A 20,825-nucleotide genomic window follows, 5' to 3' on the forward strand; every position below is an offset into this window, starting at 1 on the left:
TGAATTTAAATTGGCCACAGTTCAATACATCAATAGACCCAAGATGGCTGCCAAGCTTGAAAGGCAAGTGGTGGGACCCAGCTGGCTGGAGATGTGCTGCAAAAGGCCCAGGAGGGAACAGCCTCTTGAAACATCAACCGCCAACGCAGGAGCATGAATCCAGACACTGGCCTGTGGGGAGCTAAGGCAGTGAGGTCGGTCGCCTGGGCCTGGCACCTCTCAGTCTTTCCACAGATCAATAGATGGATGAACCAACTGCCTGGGCTTATGTACTCAACTTAGAGCTCATTTCCACCGCAAATCAACCCCTTGAAGAAAATTAACTCCCATAGACCGCTTGAGTCCATGTCAGTACTCTAAGTCAAACTTGCACATATACTTTCGCATGTAGCTCAGCTTAACTGGCCAATCATTAGCCGATAACTTTCAGAAAAGTGTATCAAAAGAGAAATTGATTATCTTACCATGGCCCCCACGTGTAAGAAAGGGCATCCGGTTTATGGCAATGGGCACAGTACCATGCTTGTTGTGAAAGTGGTGGACGTGGTGGGTGGTACTGAGGGAGGAGGAAACTCTGGCTGCCACAGCTGGGCAAGGGAACACCAGCAGTGCCAGAGAGAGCACCAGCCTGAACAAGAAGGCCGGACTGGCCCACACAACTGGCGAAGCCACCGCTGGCCTGGGTACCACTAGCAACCCTCCATCCACCTCCACTTCCACTTCCTGCTCCATGGGGGCGGGGCCTGAAAGAAACAAAAGGCCCCTCCCCTTCATACGACACAAACAGGATGCGAACATCTCAATTGAATCCAGGGCCCATGATCCCCTGCTTTCCAGCCCGGGGAGGAAAAGAAAATACGGATTACAAAAATAAGCCAAGAAGGGGAAAAAAAAGATCCTTGTTTGAAAATCCGAAAAAATGATTGGAAAGAAGAAAAAAAAATTACAAAATCCTTCCTGAAAAGAAAGACCCCAAAAATCCTCCAACAGTCTAGTGTCGATATCCAAAAGCTTCTGACTGGACCCTTGAGAACAAAAACAACTCCCACTCCTCTTCTAAAACAATTAAACCTTCTGTAGAAAATGTAACCTCTTTTGTCCAACAGGAAACGTCCTTGGCACTCTAAAACAAAAAAATCACAGCTTAGCAGCACCGATTTAGCAAACACCAGACTCCATCTTAGCTGCTTGAAAAATATCTCTTGTACAGCTCTTGGAGTTAATTGTTCGACAGGGTTTCCTTCGCCTTGGGGAGATCTTCAGATCCTTTCTCCTCCCATAAGCCAATGCTCCATTGCAAAGAAAAAGCCTCCCGACATCCCTTCGGAGCTTATTGCAGACAACTTAAACGAAGAGCAGTAGGATAGGAAAATACATTGGAGTAAAACCAGTGTGCAAAAAGGAGAGGGGAAGAAATAGGGCCAGCAGCAAGGGTGCTGAGATGAAGGAGCAGCCAAATCCTGTTTCAGGGCTTGGAATCCCTAAAGGAGATTCAAACCCGCTCAGTCTGCAGCCGAGAGCGGCAAAACAAGTGATGGATGGATAAATAGAATATAGGAATGGGGAGGAAAAAAAGGATGGCGAGAGGGAGGACAGAACGGTCAGCTATTTCCAAGTGCGGCGGTGCTGAATTCCCTCTCCTCTTTTCTGACAAACTAAATCAATACGGGTCATGGAATGAACAACAGCCCAAAGAAGACACCTTAACACCTTTTCAAACCAAAACCAAAGCTCGGTAGCAGCATCAGAGTCCCGTTCAACAATCCTCAAATCCTTAGACTTGTAAGCAAGATCTGTCCCACTTGTGATTGCTCTTCACTCTTTGAGAATGGGATTCTCTACCCCCTCAAACACTGCTTTCCGCGTCGGGGCGCAGATGAGAAGCAGCCAGCGCTGGTCCTCTCGGTGGGGCTCCGACACGGGGTGCTGCCGCTGGCTTGCTGAGAGAGTCTGACGATGCTGCTGCTGCTACTGCCTCTGCTGCCTCTGCTGTGAAATTCATGCTAATTGAATCAGAAGCTGCAGCAACGAGTGCATCCTTTCTGCCCGCACAGTTTTCCCTTTTCCTTTTCCTCCGATCAAGTCAGCCACCTCCCCCAAAGGCACACCCGCATGGCTTTTTCACTTGGGCAGGGCAAAACCAAGAGTCAGGGGCAAAAGAAATAGAGCCGAAAAAGAACCGTGGACACAATCAGATCCTTTGAATTCACGGTGACTGTGATACATAGATCGGAGCCGAGACAGAGAGTGTTTGTGTGTCTGGTTGGAGCAGCGAGAGAGAGAGAGAGAGAGAGAGAGAAAAAGAGTGGGAGGGGAATGAGTGAAGAGAATTGGCGGAGGAGAGCACGCACACAAGAATGATGGGATTCACACATGCATGTTGGGTTTGTTGTTTGCGCGCATACACTCGCGCACACGCTCACACGCGGGCACACACAAACACACACACACACTTTCGTAATACGCTGCCAGAAAGCCCATCCTCTGGAGTATGTAAAGCAATGGCACACCTGTGTAGTAGGTGTATTTGTATCCACAAGTCACACTGAATACCGGAGCTCCTGACAATCAATTGGATTATTTATTGACAAACTGAAAAAGGAATGTTTGCCCTCTATCATCTGAACAGACTTTTCTATAATTTCTTAATTCTCCTCTCTCCTCCTTTTGTCTTTTGGCTCCTCTGCACAAAGCACATCGTTCAAGCTTGGACCTCAACCCCACCTCCCCCCTGCATGACTTTAGTTTTCTCCTTACACACCATATATTCATTTTCTGCTATTTATGTCAAAGAGAAGGCGGGGTACGTGGTTTGGGCAAGACAGAAAAAGAAAGAGAAATAGGTGGCTACACCGAGGAAACATGTGCATTAGGAGGAGAAGGAGAAACATAGGGATGCAAAAATAATGCGGAAAAAAACGCCAGCAGTGCAACAAGCAGTGTAGACATTTGTTTACAATAGGAGAGAAGGTATGAGATAGAAAGGAGAGAGAGACAGAGGGAAAGCGAGAAATGGAGGAAGATTGTGTATCAGATAAATCAAGGCCGATAGAGATCTCAGCTGGGAAGGGAGCAGTGCAGGAGACAAGAAGCAAGAGAAACGGCCAAAACAGGAAAAGCCTCTGTAGGTATTCTGCAATGATGGAGAGAAGAGAGACTGGACTATTACTGAGTTACTCTCTCTCTCACACACACACACACACACACACACACACACACACACACACCTATGCCAGGTGGAAGCATCCCAGGGGAGACTAAAGATGCCGTGCTTGCTGCTGTCAGGGTGAAGGAGATGTGACAACCAGGGTGACCGGGACACGTGTCCTGATCTTGCACCTAAACTGAACTGCTGAACTTATAAAAAGGATTACAAATCCTCAAAAAAAAAAGAGAGCACTTGAGCTTCCCAAATTCCTTCGTCTTTCCCAACACATTCAGATACTCATCTCGAAATCTTTTTTGATAAGATGGATAGAGCAATATCTAAATTCCTGTGGGGTGGCAAACCCGCTAGGATCCGCAGAGCGATACTACATTGTAATTTCCCCTTGTGGGATTAATAAAGTATGCATTAGTATTATTATTAGATTCCTCTAAGTCTGATGGGGCTCTGGCACTCACCAACTTCAGACGATATTAGTGGGCAGCTAACCTGCAAAAACCTTTTGACTCCGGCTCACTTCCTGTCTGGGTACAGACAAGGCAAGCTCATGCCTTCCACTGCGGTCGGCTCTTTGTTCCCAACTCCCTTTCGTTTAAGATCTGAGTCAGATTAGGAAAAACTTGTGTTTACATGGTCCCTCCACCCTGACACCATCGCTCAAAATCTTTGTTTTTACTCTATCAAGGTCTGATTTAGCAATCAGGGCTTTATCAGCTTAGATTACAGACAGTCCCCCCCCCAACCCTGACCCCTCCTGACGACAGACCCCTACTGCAAAAAGTGCATGTCTGTACTTTATGATTCACTAGGATCAAGCTCTGTGAACCGTCACACTTCTTTCTGTCGATGTCTTGATCAATTCTAAGTACGAGTAATGACAACAACAGTCCTTTAGAGGACAGTGTGCGGACTGGGAACTCATTATGATGAAAGACAAAGAGGACTGCTGCCCCCCCCCCCCCCCCCCCCCCCCCCCCCCCCCCCCCCCCCCCCCCCCCCCACACACACAAATAGACACACAGAGCACACAAATACACATGGGGGTAATCACTTACTCCCCCAGACACACATCCATACTAATTGCACTATAGTACACACACACACCCTGTCACTTCTACTGCTGGTTGATGCAATACCCCTGTCCCAGAAGTGAAAAGCCTTGCCACTAAATATTCAACCAATGAAACTACAAACTACAAAACCCCCCAGGGGAAGTGAGGTCACAAATGGAGGAAATGGGATTAGTTAACTGACAGACGTAGGATCAAAGCCTAATCTTGAGCCTAAACCTTCCAGCCATTATACACCTATTTTATTACATATGTAAGAAGCAAAGATAATAGATTTTGTTTTCTTTTTACAAGGAAGCAACAGCGTCAATGTGGCTTTGTACGTTAATGTCTAGATCTAAGTCAAAAGGTGCCAGCAGTTTTTCACATGACACCAACAAAAGAAGCAGAGGAAAGGCTCTGATTTTTCCACTGGGTGAGATCAGGAAAGTAGGACAAGCTGAATCTCTGAATGCTCGCACAGTGGGTGGGTGGGGGGGGGAGAGAGAAACACTAAAAGCAAGCCATCAATTTTTAACTTCCATCTCCTGTTTGTGCTATTCAGTAGCCTTCTCCTGTACTGAGCCCCTGATGTTAGCCGCTTATGTAAGTGCACTGTTGGGGAAACGTCCTCCAGACTGAGCCCCCAACGTTGGACGCTTATATAAGTGTGCTGTTGAATACGGCAAACAGGGAAATAGCCTTGTTTGTCTGGAATACAAACAGACAAGCCTCAACAATGTACAGACTTCAGATTCTGTTATATTCTTAACAGACAGAAAGTCCTCAGACAGCAGAAATCTACAGTTGCTTAAGTGTCTGAATCCATGTTGAGACACCCACTATCTGAGTATAAGGGCCATCTCTTTTTGGGAAATGATTCTGTACCTGACCTAATTTAATCTTATTGCTGAAGGTTTTCTAAAATATTTTAAAGGAAAACATTGTGTAAATAATTCTTAAACTCTTGTTAAATAAAGTGTACAGTCCTCATACCTAAACAACAAAATAGGTTGTTTGTAATGGCCAGTTAATATGACCCGTTAGAGCATTTTCTGATCTGGGGACGCTATCGTCAAAGTGGCATTGCTGCCATTGTTGACATTTCCAGTGCTTATTTCAAGGGGCCATTTTTTTGTGCAAAAACAAATAAAATAACTAAAAACGGGTTACATTTTGACCCAAAGAATATATGAGGGTTAATATTTTCTTTGACATTTCATAGATCCAATGACTACTTTGTTAATCAAGAAAATGATCAATGGATTAAGCGACATTGAAGATCATCGAGAGTTGCAGCCCTGACACACGCTACATTCTCAAAAAAATAAAACCTTTGTAATCAGGTTATATAAAGTAAATATAACATATGCAGTACACAGTGTGGCCGTTATAGTGTACAGGGCAGGCAAAGACCGGCAGCCAGCAGCTTGATTGCGGCTTGTAATGGGATACATATGGTTTATTCATTTATTTAATATGCTGCTCTCAGAGAGGTTTGGTAATTAAAATCTATTGGTTTTCCACCAACCCAGCATCAATTATCCTGTCTGTAATCAGATGCATACGGTTACCCAGCAATGGCTTCAAAGTGAGCCACAAAAGACAGCACAAGGGTGAATGAAAGCAAAATATGAAGCCATCTATACAGAGCTGATGGGCACATTAGAGTACAGTGTTGTGGACAAAGGAATTGTCTAACAGCATTGTGGCTTCAGCAGCTTTGAAAACTATGAATATCTAGTCAAATGAATGCATATGCATGATGTATCATGATACCAGAGTTACAGGAACTGAGAGGCATAATGAAAGAGAGGTTTAACGCATTGGATTGGATGCTGGAAGAATTTATGGGGAAGGGTTATAGATGAAAAAGAATGATCAGGATGAAAGACAAACAGGAAGGAAGCAGGGAGAGTATGCTTAGTAATTAGAGGCAAGGGATTAAAGGGAAATGTGCAATGAATTCTCAGCTAGGTAGACGAGAAATAACTAGCAAGAGGGGGTGTCTCCTGTTTCACTTGGAAGAAGGAGCCGGTTGCACACATCTTAATCCCGTGAAATGATATATCCTCAAGAAGAGAGGGAGACTGCAAGGAGATTAGGACGAAATATAAATCACTTACTCCTCCCCATCACCATGAGAGCCTTTTTCCCTGAGATTCCATTAATGATCATACGCAGAATGACGTTGTCCCCCAATCTTATGTTATCATTTGTTGTCGTCCCCCCCCCCCCCCCCCCCCCCCCCCCCCCACACACACACACACTTACTGTTGTCACTTTTGCTTTTCAGAACAGTTAAAAAAAAATGGCAGGAAGATTATAATCTTGGAAACTGTTGGCTGGTTGGTTTGTGCACAATAACCATGACAACGTACAGAGCTGACTGTAGGGTTAGGGGTGCAGGGGACTGTAGGGTTCAGGCTAGGGGGCCCTAAACTGGCTGTAAACCGTTGCTAACTGCAATAAAACCCCTGATTGAGACACATATTCTAAATGCACTGTATACATGTCCAAAAAATGCTTATAAAACCTGAATAATACTGGCATATCCCACGTCTTATTCAAAAAACTATGTTAGGAAAAAGGCCTTATTTGGAATATCCAAACGGAAGATGCTGTTGACATGACCTGTACCAATTTCGAAATATCATATTTGGAATATTAGTGTGCACGTAAACATACACAATGCTGCTATGTTATAATCCCTTACATAGTTTACACAATTCATTAACTAAAGGGTGCATTCCCTAAGTCATGTGCAAAAGTTAAATTAAGAGCAGAATTGTACCATAACACATTTACCCATGACACCTGGCAAACTGAGTAGATCTTTCTACATCAATTCCACCGTAGGCTGGCAAGCTTTTCTCATCCTACTCTCCAGCACCTCTACTTGTCATCGCTCTATTGCCCCCCCCCCAGCCATCCATCCTTCTCTGCAGCCTCGTGCGGTGTGGGGAGTCAGCTGTCACTGTCTGTCCCTCCAGCTGTGGACCCAGCTGTCTGGACCAGATGGGCTCACCTCCACCTCATCCATGATGTCTATGAGGGGCCCTGACATCAGGCCACAGGCAACTGGCCCCGTAACGTGTTACTCTCCCTGAGCCAAAACAATATGAAGAAGATAGGAATGTGGTGCATGCCAATACACAAACTATTACTTCACAAGGTGATTCACAGGTTTACCGGGACCTGAAAACAAATTCTGTCTACGTGCCATTGTGAAGGTAATAATCAGGGTACACACTCAAAGGTTGGTGGGGAGGGAGAGTGTCTGCTAAAGCTATTCCAGAATAATACTGGCTCGCAGTAATCTCCTGCACACACGGAAAATTTTGACAAGGATTTAAGGACTTTAAATACAATTTTGATACGCAATGAGGGCCCAACAATAGCACTGGGGAGAGAAGGGGAGGGAGCACGGTGCAGGAGAGAAAGTTAGCAGAGGAGGGGAGAGTGAAAGAGAAAGAAAGAGTCATCATCTTTCTGGGGAGCCAGATTGCAGAGCTCTAGGGTATGAGACGCCCCAGTGTTTAAATGCCTGCTGAATCACATCTAATTTATCCAAAGCCTACGTGAAAGGGAACAGCACTTAATGTGAGACGTGTGTATGAGTGCGAAAAAAAAGAGAGATGACCAGAAAGACAGATAACAGCTTATTTAAGACATAAGCCGTTTGTGATGCTCTGTTAGGGTCTATGTTCGATAAATGGAAGTGCCTATCGATTTAAACTCCAGATATGGAGCGCAGAGTCCTCGCTGTTATCACTGAGATTAACACACAACAACAATGAGAAATCTGCAGGGAACAGATTGGGGAGAGAATTCTCTTGGCCTTATCCTGCACATAAGAGATACATGGCTTGAGCTGCAATTCCGTCTATGGCTGTTAGCACCGTACATGGTTTGCAAAAACAGTCAGAGATGCTGGTGTATAAGTATAACAGAGACAAAGCCACCAGGCAATGTAGGGCTGTTGTACTAAATATTTGCAGAGGCGCTCATGCATTATGTGTGCAAAAACAACAACGGTGTACAGAAGTGTTTTCCCACATGGAGCTCACGTTTTCCCTGGAGATTTGAGCACGGTATTATAGTACGTACTTTAAGGACTTAGCTTTAAGGGCTCAGTTAATACACTAAAATAGAGAAGGTGTGTCAAGTACCCCTAGAGCGTGCATATGCATTTGATGGCATCTGACAGACAAAAGACAGTCAGTCTAACAGTCTGATACTGGTATTGCCAACCGGAGACCAGAAACAAACCTGAGATCTGAGACTAGACTTTTTTACTTCCGTCTATTACTGACCGTTAGTTCCCCAGGCTAATGCAACACATTGGCAACACAGAGTCTCGTTCCCATTTGGGATTGTTCATTTACTTGCAACACTGGAAACACACGGACGGACAGTTAGAGAGAGACAGAATAAATACATACTATAATTATAAAATACATTAAAAAAAAAAATCACACCTGTACCGAGCTCAAAAGGATGGCTTGTACTAAACCAATACTTACCAGAACTCCTAGTAAGCCAAATAATTAGTTTTTTAGATGCTTGAAGGTGATGTGGTCAAATACTATTGACTAGTTTTTATTACTTTTAGCTTACGTATTACATGTGAATGATAGATGTGAATCTATCATGCACCAAAACATCTACTGAATTTTCAGACACGTTCTTTTTTTGTAATTGGCTAAAAAGGCAAGTTCTGAAGAAAACCTGTAGTTACAACTATATAGGCTGTGAGAAGCATACAATATTAAATACTAATCAGAATTAAGCAAGGCTGAAACCAAACTGCTGTTCTAATTAGGCCAACTCTACTTGGACATTATTTGAATCTTGGGTCCTAATAAATCATAACTGGGATCAGTTATGCTCCTTTTTGGCACAAGCCGTTTTGTGAATACACATTGGTGTAAGTGAAATTATGTTACACTGCCTGTTGAAGGCAGTGTGTGGGTATATTTTGTTATATTTCAGGATATTAAAACTTATACAGCTAACTTTGCTCTTTGTTTTAGTTTAATTATTTTTTGTAATAGTGACATAACTTTGAAATAACAAGTAACAAGTCTCTTCAGTAAAGAGACTGTATAAGGCAAACTGACTCGTCACTGAAACAGTAGTAGTGAAATTTCTTGATCCAAGAGACAGAAACGCAATAAGCAAAGAGTAAACCAGGGAATAATCTAATGCCAGACACAATTTGTAGACTCCTGTCTGCGAAGATATGGGTTTGTACAGCTTCTCGGCACTGAGTGTCCATTCACTAGGATGAGCCAATCTTCTCTTGATATTCATACCTGTCATTTTAATCCTTTCTCCCCCAACTCTAGCTCCCAGCTTAGACATAAAAAAAAAACTTTATCATTCGCTCCCTCTGGGAGGCTGTTTGGTCATAATCCCCGTTGCTGATGTTTGCTCCTTCTAGTGTCATCTCTTATCTAAGGGAGAAACCCTTGAAATAAACACTTTCCACTGATTTCCCCGCAGAGGAAAAACTATTTCCTCCCAGTTCTCTGTGTTCAGTTTCACTTGTGAAAATCACTGGCAAAGGACAACTTTTCAAAAAACAGAAGCAGAAAATATCGTTTTTAGGGCATGTTTTGGGTGAATTTGTACGTTGAGACAGATTGTGTGTGTTGCAGACGTATGTGCATGTGTGTGTTGTGAGTGCAGCAAAAAAGTAATAGTATACTGTAGCTGACTGGAATCGGGATTTCAGAGTTAATGGACAGGGTGACGGTTGCCTCCTCAACGTGTCAGCCTTGGTTACACGCTCGGCACACAGAAGCCACTGCTGCCATTGTCGACGATGGGGCTACACAGCAGCTGACTGCGTTCAAGAAAACCAAAATACAGAGTGAAACAGTTTGGTCTGCTGTGTTTTTGCACCAACCTTTGAAAACCCTGTCTGTTAAGTCTGATTACAGGTTAATTCAACATGTTTGTATTTGTTCCATTTCATTGCATCCCTGATGTTCCCACCCTCCACTGTTGGTCCTGATCAATGACATTGCTTATTTTTGTGTGTGTGCTTCTGTGCTTAAGGATGAGTTTTCACATGTAACATGTCCGTTACTGTTCTTTTTATATCAAAGCCACAAAGTAATCCATGGTGCCTCGGCGTTCTAAATCATTGATGCTGTTTGACGGCAAAGACCTTGAACCCAGTCACCCGAATCGAGGCCCCTCAGGCAGGCCTCCACACCTGCAACCGCATTGCCAACTGGATTTTTCACACATACTATTATGGGTCAGTGCCGGGGAATACAGAAGGCAACAAAATCCTTTCTGGATCTATAATGCATGGCAAACCTTCTACGGTGGCTTCTCTACATCACACATCCCTGCAGTTAACAAATCCATCTTCTCAGCAGTTTTCCTCTCCCGTAGAGCCAATAACATTTACACATAACAACAGGTGAGGTACCCTCCAGTGGTTGAAGATGATTGTGATTTGTTCTTGCCTAACGTGGACTCTAGCTTTGATCTTGAAAACTTGCTTGAAAACCACATTGGATATATATCAGGAAAACAGGAATCATACATCAGGGCGATTTTACATTACAATGGCGGAGGAATAATGGTCACCCACACAGACAATCGTACAGCAACTTTTCCATAGATCTCCCCTTTTATGAGTCCATCCTCGCTTGTCCTCTGCTTCTTTTTTCAGCTGCTAGAGATTCAGCTCAGTGGAAGACATCGACCACCTAAGTGCAGGCCACATTAGGGATGAACACGCAGCAGCGCAAGGTTAAAGGGTTAACATGCTCAGGTTATCGATAGGCAGATGGCCACGCCTGCTTTGAATTTGTGAACATGACTTTCCATCATGGCATCGACTGCTGCTGCCAATCAGGACGCTGCACTGCAGATTTAAATGGCTAGGAAATGATTGCTCATTTAATTGGAGTAGAGTCACAGAAATATTTATCAACCAAAGTAAGTCCATGGGAAAATACATTCATCTCTTAAATGAATGTTATGAAATCTGTTCTTTCCCCCCAGTAATTCTTGCATGCCACTCTCCTCTCTCCCTCTCTCATTCAGATGCACAACATGAACACATGCAAAGAGCCGAGGAATGAGTTAGCCAACATAATAATTAGTCAAGAAGGCGCCGTCTTTCTCTTCTACCACAGAATTAATGACCTGGAGTAGCAGTATCAGAGCTTATTCAATTAAGTCATTTTAAGTCACCATTCAGAACTGGGGCAACCGTGTGATAAACACATATACTGACGCAACAAACATAGTACATCATTCAACTACTGGTCATTCAACTACTGTTTACAGTACTTATGCTATGACACGTCTATCATAATGCTCATTGACCATACAGTCAGTCAGCTGTTTTTGCAAACACTAGCCACGGGATCTAAGGGATACTGATGATGTGATTGGCCTTTCATTGGTGAGGTACTGTGCTAAAAAAATATACATGTGGCCTTTACATAATATATTCACAGGCTGGTAAAGATAACAGTATTGTAGATCCTGGACCGAGTAGGATACAAACTAAAAGAGTCCTTTTAAATTTAAAACGTTGTGGGAAAGTACTTTTATCAACCTTGGAGAGCAAGAGTAAAGGTGAGGAAGACAATTCTGACAATCACTTCAGCAGCGAAAAGGAAATTGAGCAGGTTGACATTAATTCTGGTGTGTTGGGGTGTCAGGTGGAGCGGGAAATTACACTACAGGAGCCCTCCACTAAATGGGTCAATCACCGAATATGCGAGCCTGCAAGCATTAGACATCTCTACAGATCTCAAACCAGCTAACAGACATTCCTGCTAAGGCTAACGTCATACATGATGCTGAACAGCAGAGGTATTAGTTTTCACCACCGGATTGTGGCAAACCACTTTCTGCTCTGTCTATCTTTTATGTCTGATATGCCTGCACAAATAAGACCAAAAGAAACCGTGTAATTATCAGAGCACCCACAAAAGAGTGAAATGCACCTCTAAAAGCGCTGGCAAGCAAATAGAGTCTCTGTGCTCCTATATAAAATAAGTCTTCTTGCAAAAAGGGGTGTCCTCTACTCTAAATCATGCTATCTTCTTTTACAGTCTAAAGGTGTGCGTTTAAAAACACCAACAGCACTGTCATACTGGGATATTAAATGTGGCTATTACATTTAAATTACATCTGAAAATATCACTTTTTTTTCTCTCCGTCTTTGTTCTGCCTGCTGTGTACTTGGTGGAAAGACAACATTTATACTTTGCCACAAGGATAATTGCAATCAGACGCCAAAAATTCTATGATCATAGACAGTGGCAGACAGGACAGGTGTTTGATGCAATCTAAATTGTAGTCCAAATTTTAGACCAAAGACATTATCCAAAACTTGTGCTTGGTTGCAGTAAATAAGGACAAGGACAGGTACTTAAATTAAAGTATATAATCACATTTTCTAACTAACTGTCTCCACAAAATCCCCTTCCTCTTTGCTGTGTGGAAACATCTAGCCTTTATATTTCCGTACATGCTCTGCGCGGGACACAGCATTACTTTTTCATATGGACAAAGGCCAAGTAAACACATCGCATGTTTGCACTCAATAATTTAGAGTGAGAAAGAGGACTGCGTGAGCATTTTCTAGGTGCAATCTATATTTGAAGATTGGGTGAGGTGAACATTCGTCTTCACCCTCAGATGTTTGATGTTTTCAAAAGTGATTCTGCTGCTAAAGTGCTGACGCCACTGCATATACGACAAGTGAATGACCTCTCCGCTATCTACCACCATGACGACATTACATAAAGTCTAGTTAGGTGAGAACAAGTCACTCAAAACACCTCAGGTAGGTTACTTTCATGAGCAATTCCTTATTGCCATAAAAAGATAATGCATTCTTGCCCTGTTTGATAAATGTGATGCTAATATACTGGCTCACTAACTTGAATAACATTATTTAAACTATTTACTGCCCCTGTTGGTCAGTGAAGCTGTGTGTCTGCAATTTTTCCCCAGTTTGCAGTAGCAATAATATGTGGAGACAGTTGGCTTTTAGTCTCCTCTTCCAACATGAGGCTTTGTAACTGGCAGCCATTATGCCCTGCTGGGCTTATCAAATGCCAAGATGACACATTTAATTAAAGACCCTAACACTCTTTATTCAGCTCTGCCCTGTCGGGTACTGCTTATGCACGGCGAGGGTTTACAGATATTGCTCTTTGACAGGGTCTAGTAAAGCTATTAGGGTTTCACACTAACAATAGGAAATGGGCAGGGCTGTCCTTTTGTTAGCCAAGTGATAGACACAAGTACTAAAATGTAGCAGGAGAGGATGAACGCTTGTGGAAATGATAGAAGAACGTGTAATGGAGGATCGCTAATCTAGGATGATTACAACTACAGAGGGAACCGCAACATAAAAAAGCACATAGGATTAATGGCATACAAAACCAGAATTTATATTTAATCAGGGTTGGAAATTAATCTCTGGCTCCCTGAGGCTGGCTTGTGAGGGGCCTCCAACTATAGGTTATATAATTATATCTGTGAATTCAACATTGACAGTCTAGGCTGTGACATGGCACATAGTGTATTACCATGTTATATTTTGCTGCAGTGCAAATAGCTTTTCCAGCTCATGTTCCAAGGAGCATGCAAACCTTCTATTAAAAAAAACAAAAAACCCTACTGAGACAGAGGGCTTTAGCATATGCATGGTTACAATGTGTGGAAAAATCTCAAGACACACAGAAGCCTCTATTTTATTCTTATTCTGGTTCACTCATTGGCTCTTGTCGTTTTATTTTCACTCCCTTGGCCATTACCACGCTTACATTTAAATTATTCAATTTGTAATGCCTAGCTATATAATCAAATTCTTCCTCTGCCTTCTGCTATTTTTCACTCATGCTTCAACTAAATGGGGGGCAAATTGTCTCCTCTCTCTCTCTCTCTCAAAGCTAGAAAAAATTGATGTTAAAGGCACACAACTTTGATTCAATGGTGATTATCCTCTTGTCTTTCTCCTTGCTTCTATTAACCGATACAAACTGAAGACTAACTGCTCCCCTAACTCCTCTATAATGGGCTATTAATTACCCCAACCCACTTGGTACCATTTCTCAGTCAAGTGTCCATACTCATTGTCCAATGCAGCTTCTATTATTTGTTGGTAAAAAAAAAAAGAACTGATTAGGTTACCATTTATCTTTCCATTCCAAATTGATCAGTCAAATCAACCAGAGAGGCCAAAGGCCAACTTTAAAGTAAATAAGGCTGTTACACACATAAATAATTAGACCCTCCACACCAGTTAAAGTCAAAGTATGAGCAGACCACAGATATTGCAATGCATGCTCCCCAGTTCCAACATTTGTCTAAACTACATTTTTAAGTGAAAATGAGGATTATGCTATTGTGTATACTGTCCATTGCAAGATTGCAAAGATTTTACAGAGCCATTCAATGGTTATTAAAGAAATTATGGTGGCTTCACTTTTATTTTCACATCAAAAGCTGCAATAACTGAGTTAAACACGTTTTATTGTCTGACTGGTCATGTTGCTTGCACTGGATTCAAGCTTTGCATTGCGTTGTCTCTTAACAATGGTGTTATTACAAACAAGAAAACTACTTGCTAACAAAACTCAATTCAACTGAAAGACTGGCTTTGCCTTTGAGACCTAGAAAACATTGTCAATCTATAGAAGTTAAACAGAAAATAATAACTAAACCTAAAAAAACTTAACTGATAACTAAACATATTTTTGTGGGAATTAGGAGGTTAGACACAGAGAGGCAAACACACATACTGTAGTATGTTCATGCTTACCCACTGAGGATCAGAAAACCTTGGCGAATACCAAAACATCAAAAGGCTTTGAGGACTGGGTTTACCACCTTTGCAATTCCAGTTCAAACAGGACCTCGGACATACATTTCCTAGAAGGAAAAGTCAGCAGCTGTCTGTAGATAGGTCTGGACATTATGTACTCACAGACCTTGTTAGCATGCACAGTAGACAGCGCTGTTTTTACATGGGTAACTTCACTTAACCTTGCGAAAGGACACCAGGTGCTAAGTCATAGCAACATCGGTGTAATACTTGAGCATTTCTCATGGCCATGGTGAGGCCATTTAGATTCACTGCAGCCTCACGTCCTTCAAGGTTTGGCCTTTCAGATCAAATTACTCTTAAAAACACAAGCAGTCGCCAGAGATTTTGGACTCAAAAACAGTGATAGGATAAAGGAGGACAGCAACGTACAACTAAGTAAACAGAGAGATGGAAAACATGGCTGTCAGATTGCACGTTGACATTGTGCTATTGTGTTGGCACAGCATCAACATGACTTGATGGCAACATGACTCGATGGCCAATTAGCAATAAGTAGCGGGAGGGTGGAGACCTATCAGTCTTTAACTTCACCCACTCAAACTCTTCCCTCTTCTGCCTTCCCTCATTCCTTGTCCTTCTACCACCCACTCCCTCTGCATATCTCTCGAAGAACCCGGTCCCTCCGCAGGGGCCTGCAAAAGCCAGATGGCATTCACAGTTGTTTCAGTGTCTGTGTTTGTTTGTTAGCGTGTTTGCTCCTTCCCAGACAACCGGCCACCAGAGCTCGAGCTACTGGCACTGATTAACATGTTGGAGTGAGCCAGGCTCTTCACACATACACTCATCCTCACACACAAACACACAACTGTCATCATGACTCGTCTTATGACGTTTTAACACCAGCCTGCAGTGACGGTGAAGGGCTTCTGGTGAGGAGAGTGTGGGAAAGGGCAGGCACTGGTGAGTTGTTTTTAAATGTACACAACTTATCTTCATATAAAACACTGAGTCTTTCAAAATGCAGGAAAGTACTATGCAGTGTGTTTCCAGTCAAACTATCTGGCCCTGAAAAAAAATGCCGGTTGATTACCCAGGAGCGCTGAACTGTGTGGAGAGCATTTTTCTGTGGTCATTTACTCATGTGTCCCCAAGTGCACTATATGATTGGACAGTTTTCTGATTTAATCTGTGATTTTAGAACAGAAAAGCCTTTCCGTTTCTTTATAAGTTCCTGGCATCCTGAAGCAAAGAGCAGCCATTGCATTCTCCATTCATTCAACCTATAATAGGGCTCATTTTAATTTGGTTTAATTTGATTTCAGTATCAGTCGCTATCATCTAAGGATGACTTGAGGCCAAAGCAGTTACCTGTGTTGAATAAATGATCAGTAAAAATGAATAAAATGTAGTAATGCCCTTTATGGTGGGCAAGCCTCAGCAAAGTTCAGCACAGTTGCAGCTTGTACAGTAAGGGTTGAAGGATTAACATCAGTCCATTTGTGGATGTTCATGGGTTAATCTCACTGTTATTTTAACAGTATCTTTTATAAATACATTAAAATTGACATGCATGACACTAATGAAAATCATTGTAACTGTAAAATCTTACTTGAATTTTATATTGGATTTAAGAGTTGGTTTCAGGCCACTTTGTTTAGTCTGTCAAGACCCCATAAAATGAAAAAAAATCATTTCTTCCCGCATTGCATTACACTGTGTCTAAGCTGTTTTACTTGCTACCTCTGTTCTTTTGCACTGCCTTTGTGACCATTAGTGCAACTCCCCCATCAGTCTAAAGACAAATCCACTCCCCTGTTCCTTTATTCCAAGGCTGCCACATACTCCATCTTGTTTTACAGGAAATGATCATCATCGTAGTATGACACTATTCTGAATTTTCCACCTCATTTCCTCACCTTGCCACTCTTATCTCTCAGTGCTTGTAAACTACGCCCCCCCCCCCCCCCCCCCCCCCCCCCCCCAACCCCTTGGTGGGTGGCATACAAACCCAAACCACAAAGATAGTGTGTAGTAAACTCATCTGAAACCTGCAACAAGCGCATAAATTCCTATATGTAAACCCAATCATGTTTCTCATATTTCCAAATGGTATGCAGACTATGATCCTGCATTAATGTACTAATGAATCATAATGGAATCAAGGAGACGATGGCTTTTTAATATTTTTTTAACATGATTGTTTTGCACCATTTTTGTTAGCGGTTTAATTTAAAGCTGTTAAGTTAATCTTCTTTATTCCATCCTCTCTGCCGTTATTTTCCCTCTCAAAAAAGCACATAGCCGGCGAGCCCAGCGTCACACTAATGACAAAGTCGTTCTAGGCCAGTCGGCCACATTTCAATTAGTAATTTTTGAATTTGTCTGTGATATCAATCGGACATTTTCACCGGGGCTTGTGTGTTCTCCTTGTCACATGGTATCAATTAAACTCATCTTAACAGTGCTAAAACATTAATCAATGGGGAATAGAATTTATTGAGCACCTATACGCCCACAAAGCCACTTAATGCAGAAACAGGCAGAACATTTCTCAAAGGGATATGGACCAAAATTGACATGAACACAGCGCAATTTAACACAATGTAGTCTGGTACACTGACATTTATTTTGACGGTATCATGTTTTGCCACTGAATCTAATCTATGGTAGATAATCCCTTGATGAATTTTAAATCAATCAATTAATTGTGCAATTGTATAATAAATGTAATGGTGCCTGGCTTAGTCAGTTTTTAAGGTCCTCTATTGTAAGAAGTGAGATTCCAATGTTATTTTATTATAAAGCAGGTCAAGGTGCTGTATAAATACTGTGAAAGTATAAAAACACCAAATACACAGAGAAATGCACACAGCCCGTATTCAGAAACTGTGCCTTTAAAAAAGCTGTCAGGACTTATGTACGGTTATGATGTCACAACTATACTATATATAGAAAGTGCTGACTGTTCCTGTAATACAATATTAAAGGTTTAGCTGCAGAGATTGTTAGCTAATTAGCTTGTTCCCACAATATACATTGTTTTTGGGTTCAAATGACACAGAAAGGCCATGATATAAGGTTTTTGTTTAAAAAAGAAAAGAAAAGAACATCCATTAAAAATATTAAGTTGAGGTGTGGTTCGATTGGGGTATTAGAGCAATGTTTCTCTTTTAGTCATGATTTAATACTTAAATGGAAAACTAAATGATGTTGCATTTTCAATTCAGTTGGTAGACTGTTCCATATTTTTTCTCTTTTAACAGAGAGGACTGATTGTCCAAATGAGGTTTGCAATGCAATCTTAATTAAATAGAAAGGCTGATGAAGAGAGTGACCCACTTCAACCAAATCCCTAAACCCTATGTAAGGAGTTTCTCATTTATTAGCACTGACCATGGGCCGGGAATTTAGCAAAAATACTGTATATAGGTTTGCTTTAATCTACAGTGCCCAGCTGTGGAGCTTCTTTATTCTTTCTTTTTTTAAAGTAATTGTTTTACGGTGTCTTCAGTATGGTCCAATAGTATGGGGGCGGCGAGCGGCGGGCAAGATAGGGAAGTCAAGAGACACTTTGCTGGTTTTGATATTTTCATGCAATTTGATAACAATAACTAACCCCAACCCTAAACAATAATGGCAAATTTATCCTTAATTACCTGAAGTTTATCTTATTTTTATGAATATGAATAAACAGAGATATTCATACATATAGCACATTTTCTCTTAGGCCATGTTCCATGCTGTCCTAAACACCTTCAAACACACACATCCAATCCATACTGTAAGTCAGCCCTGTGGACAACATGCCTACCTATAAGCTAACGGTCCTCTGGTTCCACCGGCCCTGTCCTCTTCATCTTCATCGTCCGCACCACAGACAGAAGACCATCTTTGCTTTAGCAGCCCAGAACCCTACTTCTCATCATATCATACCTCTAATCCATGTTGACTTTATAGTAACGCAAAGTAGTTAAGTATCCTCAAAATTACAGGTGGTTGTTGGGACATTTTCATGCACCAAAATCAATGTGTCTGCAGTCACTAGGATGTGATACAATGAGTGTTAGTCGTGTAGTTCAATGAAATCAATGCCTCTCTCTCGGTGGGTCTGACCTACTTCTGTAACCGACTCCATTCATGATTGTGCGCGCAGTTTGTGTATGTTCACAATATTCGCTCGTCATTCTAGACACACACACACACACACACACACACACACACACAGATAGTGTCACCTCCTGCATTGTTTTTTAGTCAAGTGAGATACACAGCATGCACGCAGCACATCTTTCCATGGTACTCATTGTATTAATACAGGGCTTACAGATCCATGACAAGGGCCAAATGGATGTGATATCTATTGTATTTATTCATGACATTACTGTCTAGACATTGGAGCCAAGGAAGCAACTGCTATGGCTGAATGCTAACCGGGACAAGTGCGTGTCTCTGCAAACCCGTGTTTATCCACAGTGTGGAAAAGAAACCTTGTGAACACAAAACCTTCTCTCAGAAACGGGATATTTCCTTCTTAAGACTAGTTTATTTTCAAAAGAGGACTATGATTGTATTGTTTTGTGATCTATGCCTTATAAACATGGTTGTCCCTCACATCTGTGTGAAGTGTAAGAACATTGCACCTTTGTGCTCTCAAGCACCAGGACAAATAGGAACCATGGAGGAGGTTATAGGCTATTCTTAGTGTTAAAAAGTTTGGATAGTCTCATTTCATGAGTCCCGTCTATATAAGCAGCTCCCACTTCACACTGTGCTTTTATACATGGTGGGGCTTTATTTATTAATTTATTTAGGCTCCCCAGTAGTTGTTACCGTAGTATCTTCCAGGGGGCACACAAAAGATAAAACAAAACTAGACATTCAACGTTACATTAATACTTCCATATTGTCAATACCATGAATAAATAGTATATAATTAATAATTAGACAATATTAACAAAATAAAGTTCTACTTATGCCTTCACATTTTCTTCTCAACACAAGTTTGACACAAGTAACCAATGGACTCACTGGACCAGTGTACACTAGTGTCTGATCTTAGGTAAACAATAGAACATCAATCCACAGTCACATCCCCACTATCATATGCAGTTTAACATGATTTCTTTTTGACTAATTGCTAATTTTACTCACTTTTTAAAACTGATCTCACTTGTAATCTGTGTTAAATGGAGTGGTAATGTGTTCCAATTTGACATTGCCCTTTACATTACAGTTTTCTTCATGGCCTTAGTTTTAAGTAAACGTTGTGTGAAGTGTCCCACAAAGGCATGCCTAGTGTTGTGATAGTGCCTGTCGTGTGTGTTTGTGTGTGAATGTGTGTGTGTGTGTGTGTGTGTGTGCGTGCTATGACAGGGACACTGGCTCCCTCGGAAGATTGAGGAGACAGGGATTTGCGAGAACCCATAACGAGATGAATGCTAGTAAGTCACTTCCTTCTTTTTGACTGAAGAAGGCCGCCTGTGTTGACCCCATAGTGGAGATTTGCCCAGAATATAATTAAGGACATGAATGTCCTTCAGGAAACTACTCCTTCAATTCTCCAGCAAAATAAATCGTTTTAATTTCCTATCGAGCCTGGGTCAGAAGTTATCTAAAGCATAGTGGGAGACTGATTAAACATGGCCAGCCTGAAGTAATCACTTTGTTTTTTCTTTGCCCTGTGTCCGCCAGGCCTGTTTAGTAGTGTTCACAAGGTGTGCCATCCACCTGAAGAGTTCTTGACGACACAGGGCTGATTTGCAGTGATAAGGAGTGTGTGGGGGGGTGG

The 20,825-nt window shown here is 41.9% G+C and overlaps 1 protein-coding gene across 7 annotated transcripts in view; it reads right to left on the minus strand.

Annotated features, from left to right (window-relative positions):
• Nucleotides 1-20,825, minus strand: part of nrxn2b (neurexin 2b) — a 589,914-nt gene that overhangs the window by 213,524 nt on the left and 355,565 nt on the right. Inside the window, exon 1 of one of the 7 annotated variants that reach the window (XM_034856689.1) lies at nucleotides 465-2,257. The exons of the other annotated variants lie outside the window; for them this stretch is intronic. Within the exon in view, the coding sequence (XP_034712580.1) occupies nucleotides 465-798 (334 nt within the window). The 5' untranslated portion in view covers nucleotides 799-2,257. Of the gene's footprint in view, nucleotides 1-464; nucleotides 2,258-20,825 lie in introns of those variants that run through there. 7 annotated transcript variants of the gene reach the window in all.

The sequence above is a fragment of the Etheostoma cragini genome, chromosome 19, assembly GCF_013103735.1.
Source record: "Etheostoma cragini isolate CJK2018 chromosome 19, CSU_Ecrag_1.0, whole genome shotgun sequence".
NCBI lineage: Eukaryota > Metazoa > Chordata > Actinopteri > Perciformes > Percidae > Etheostoma > Etheostoma cragini.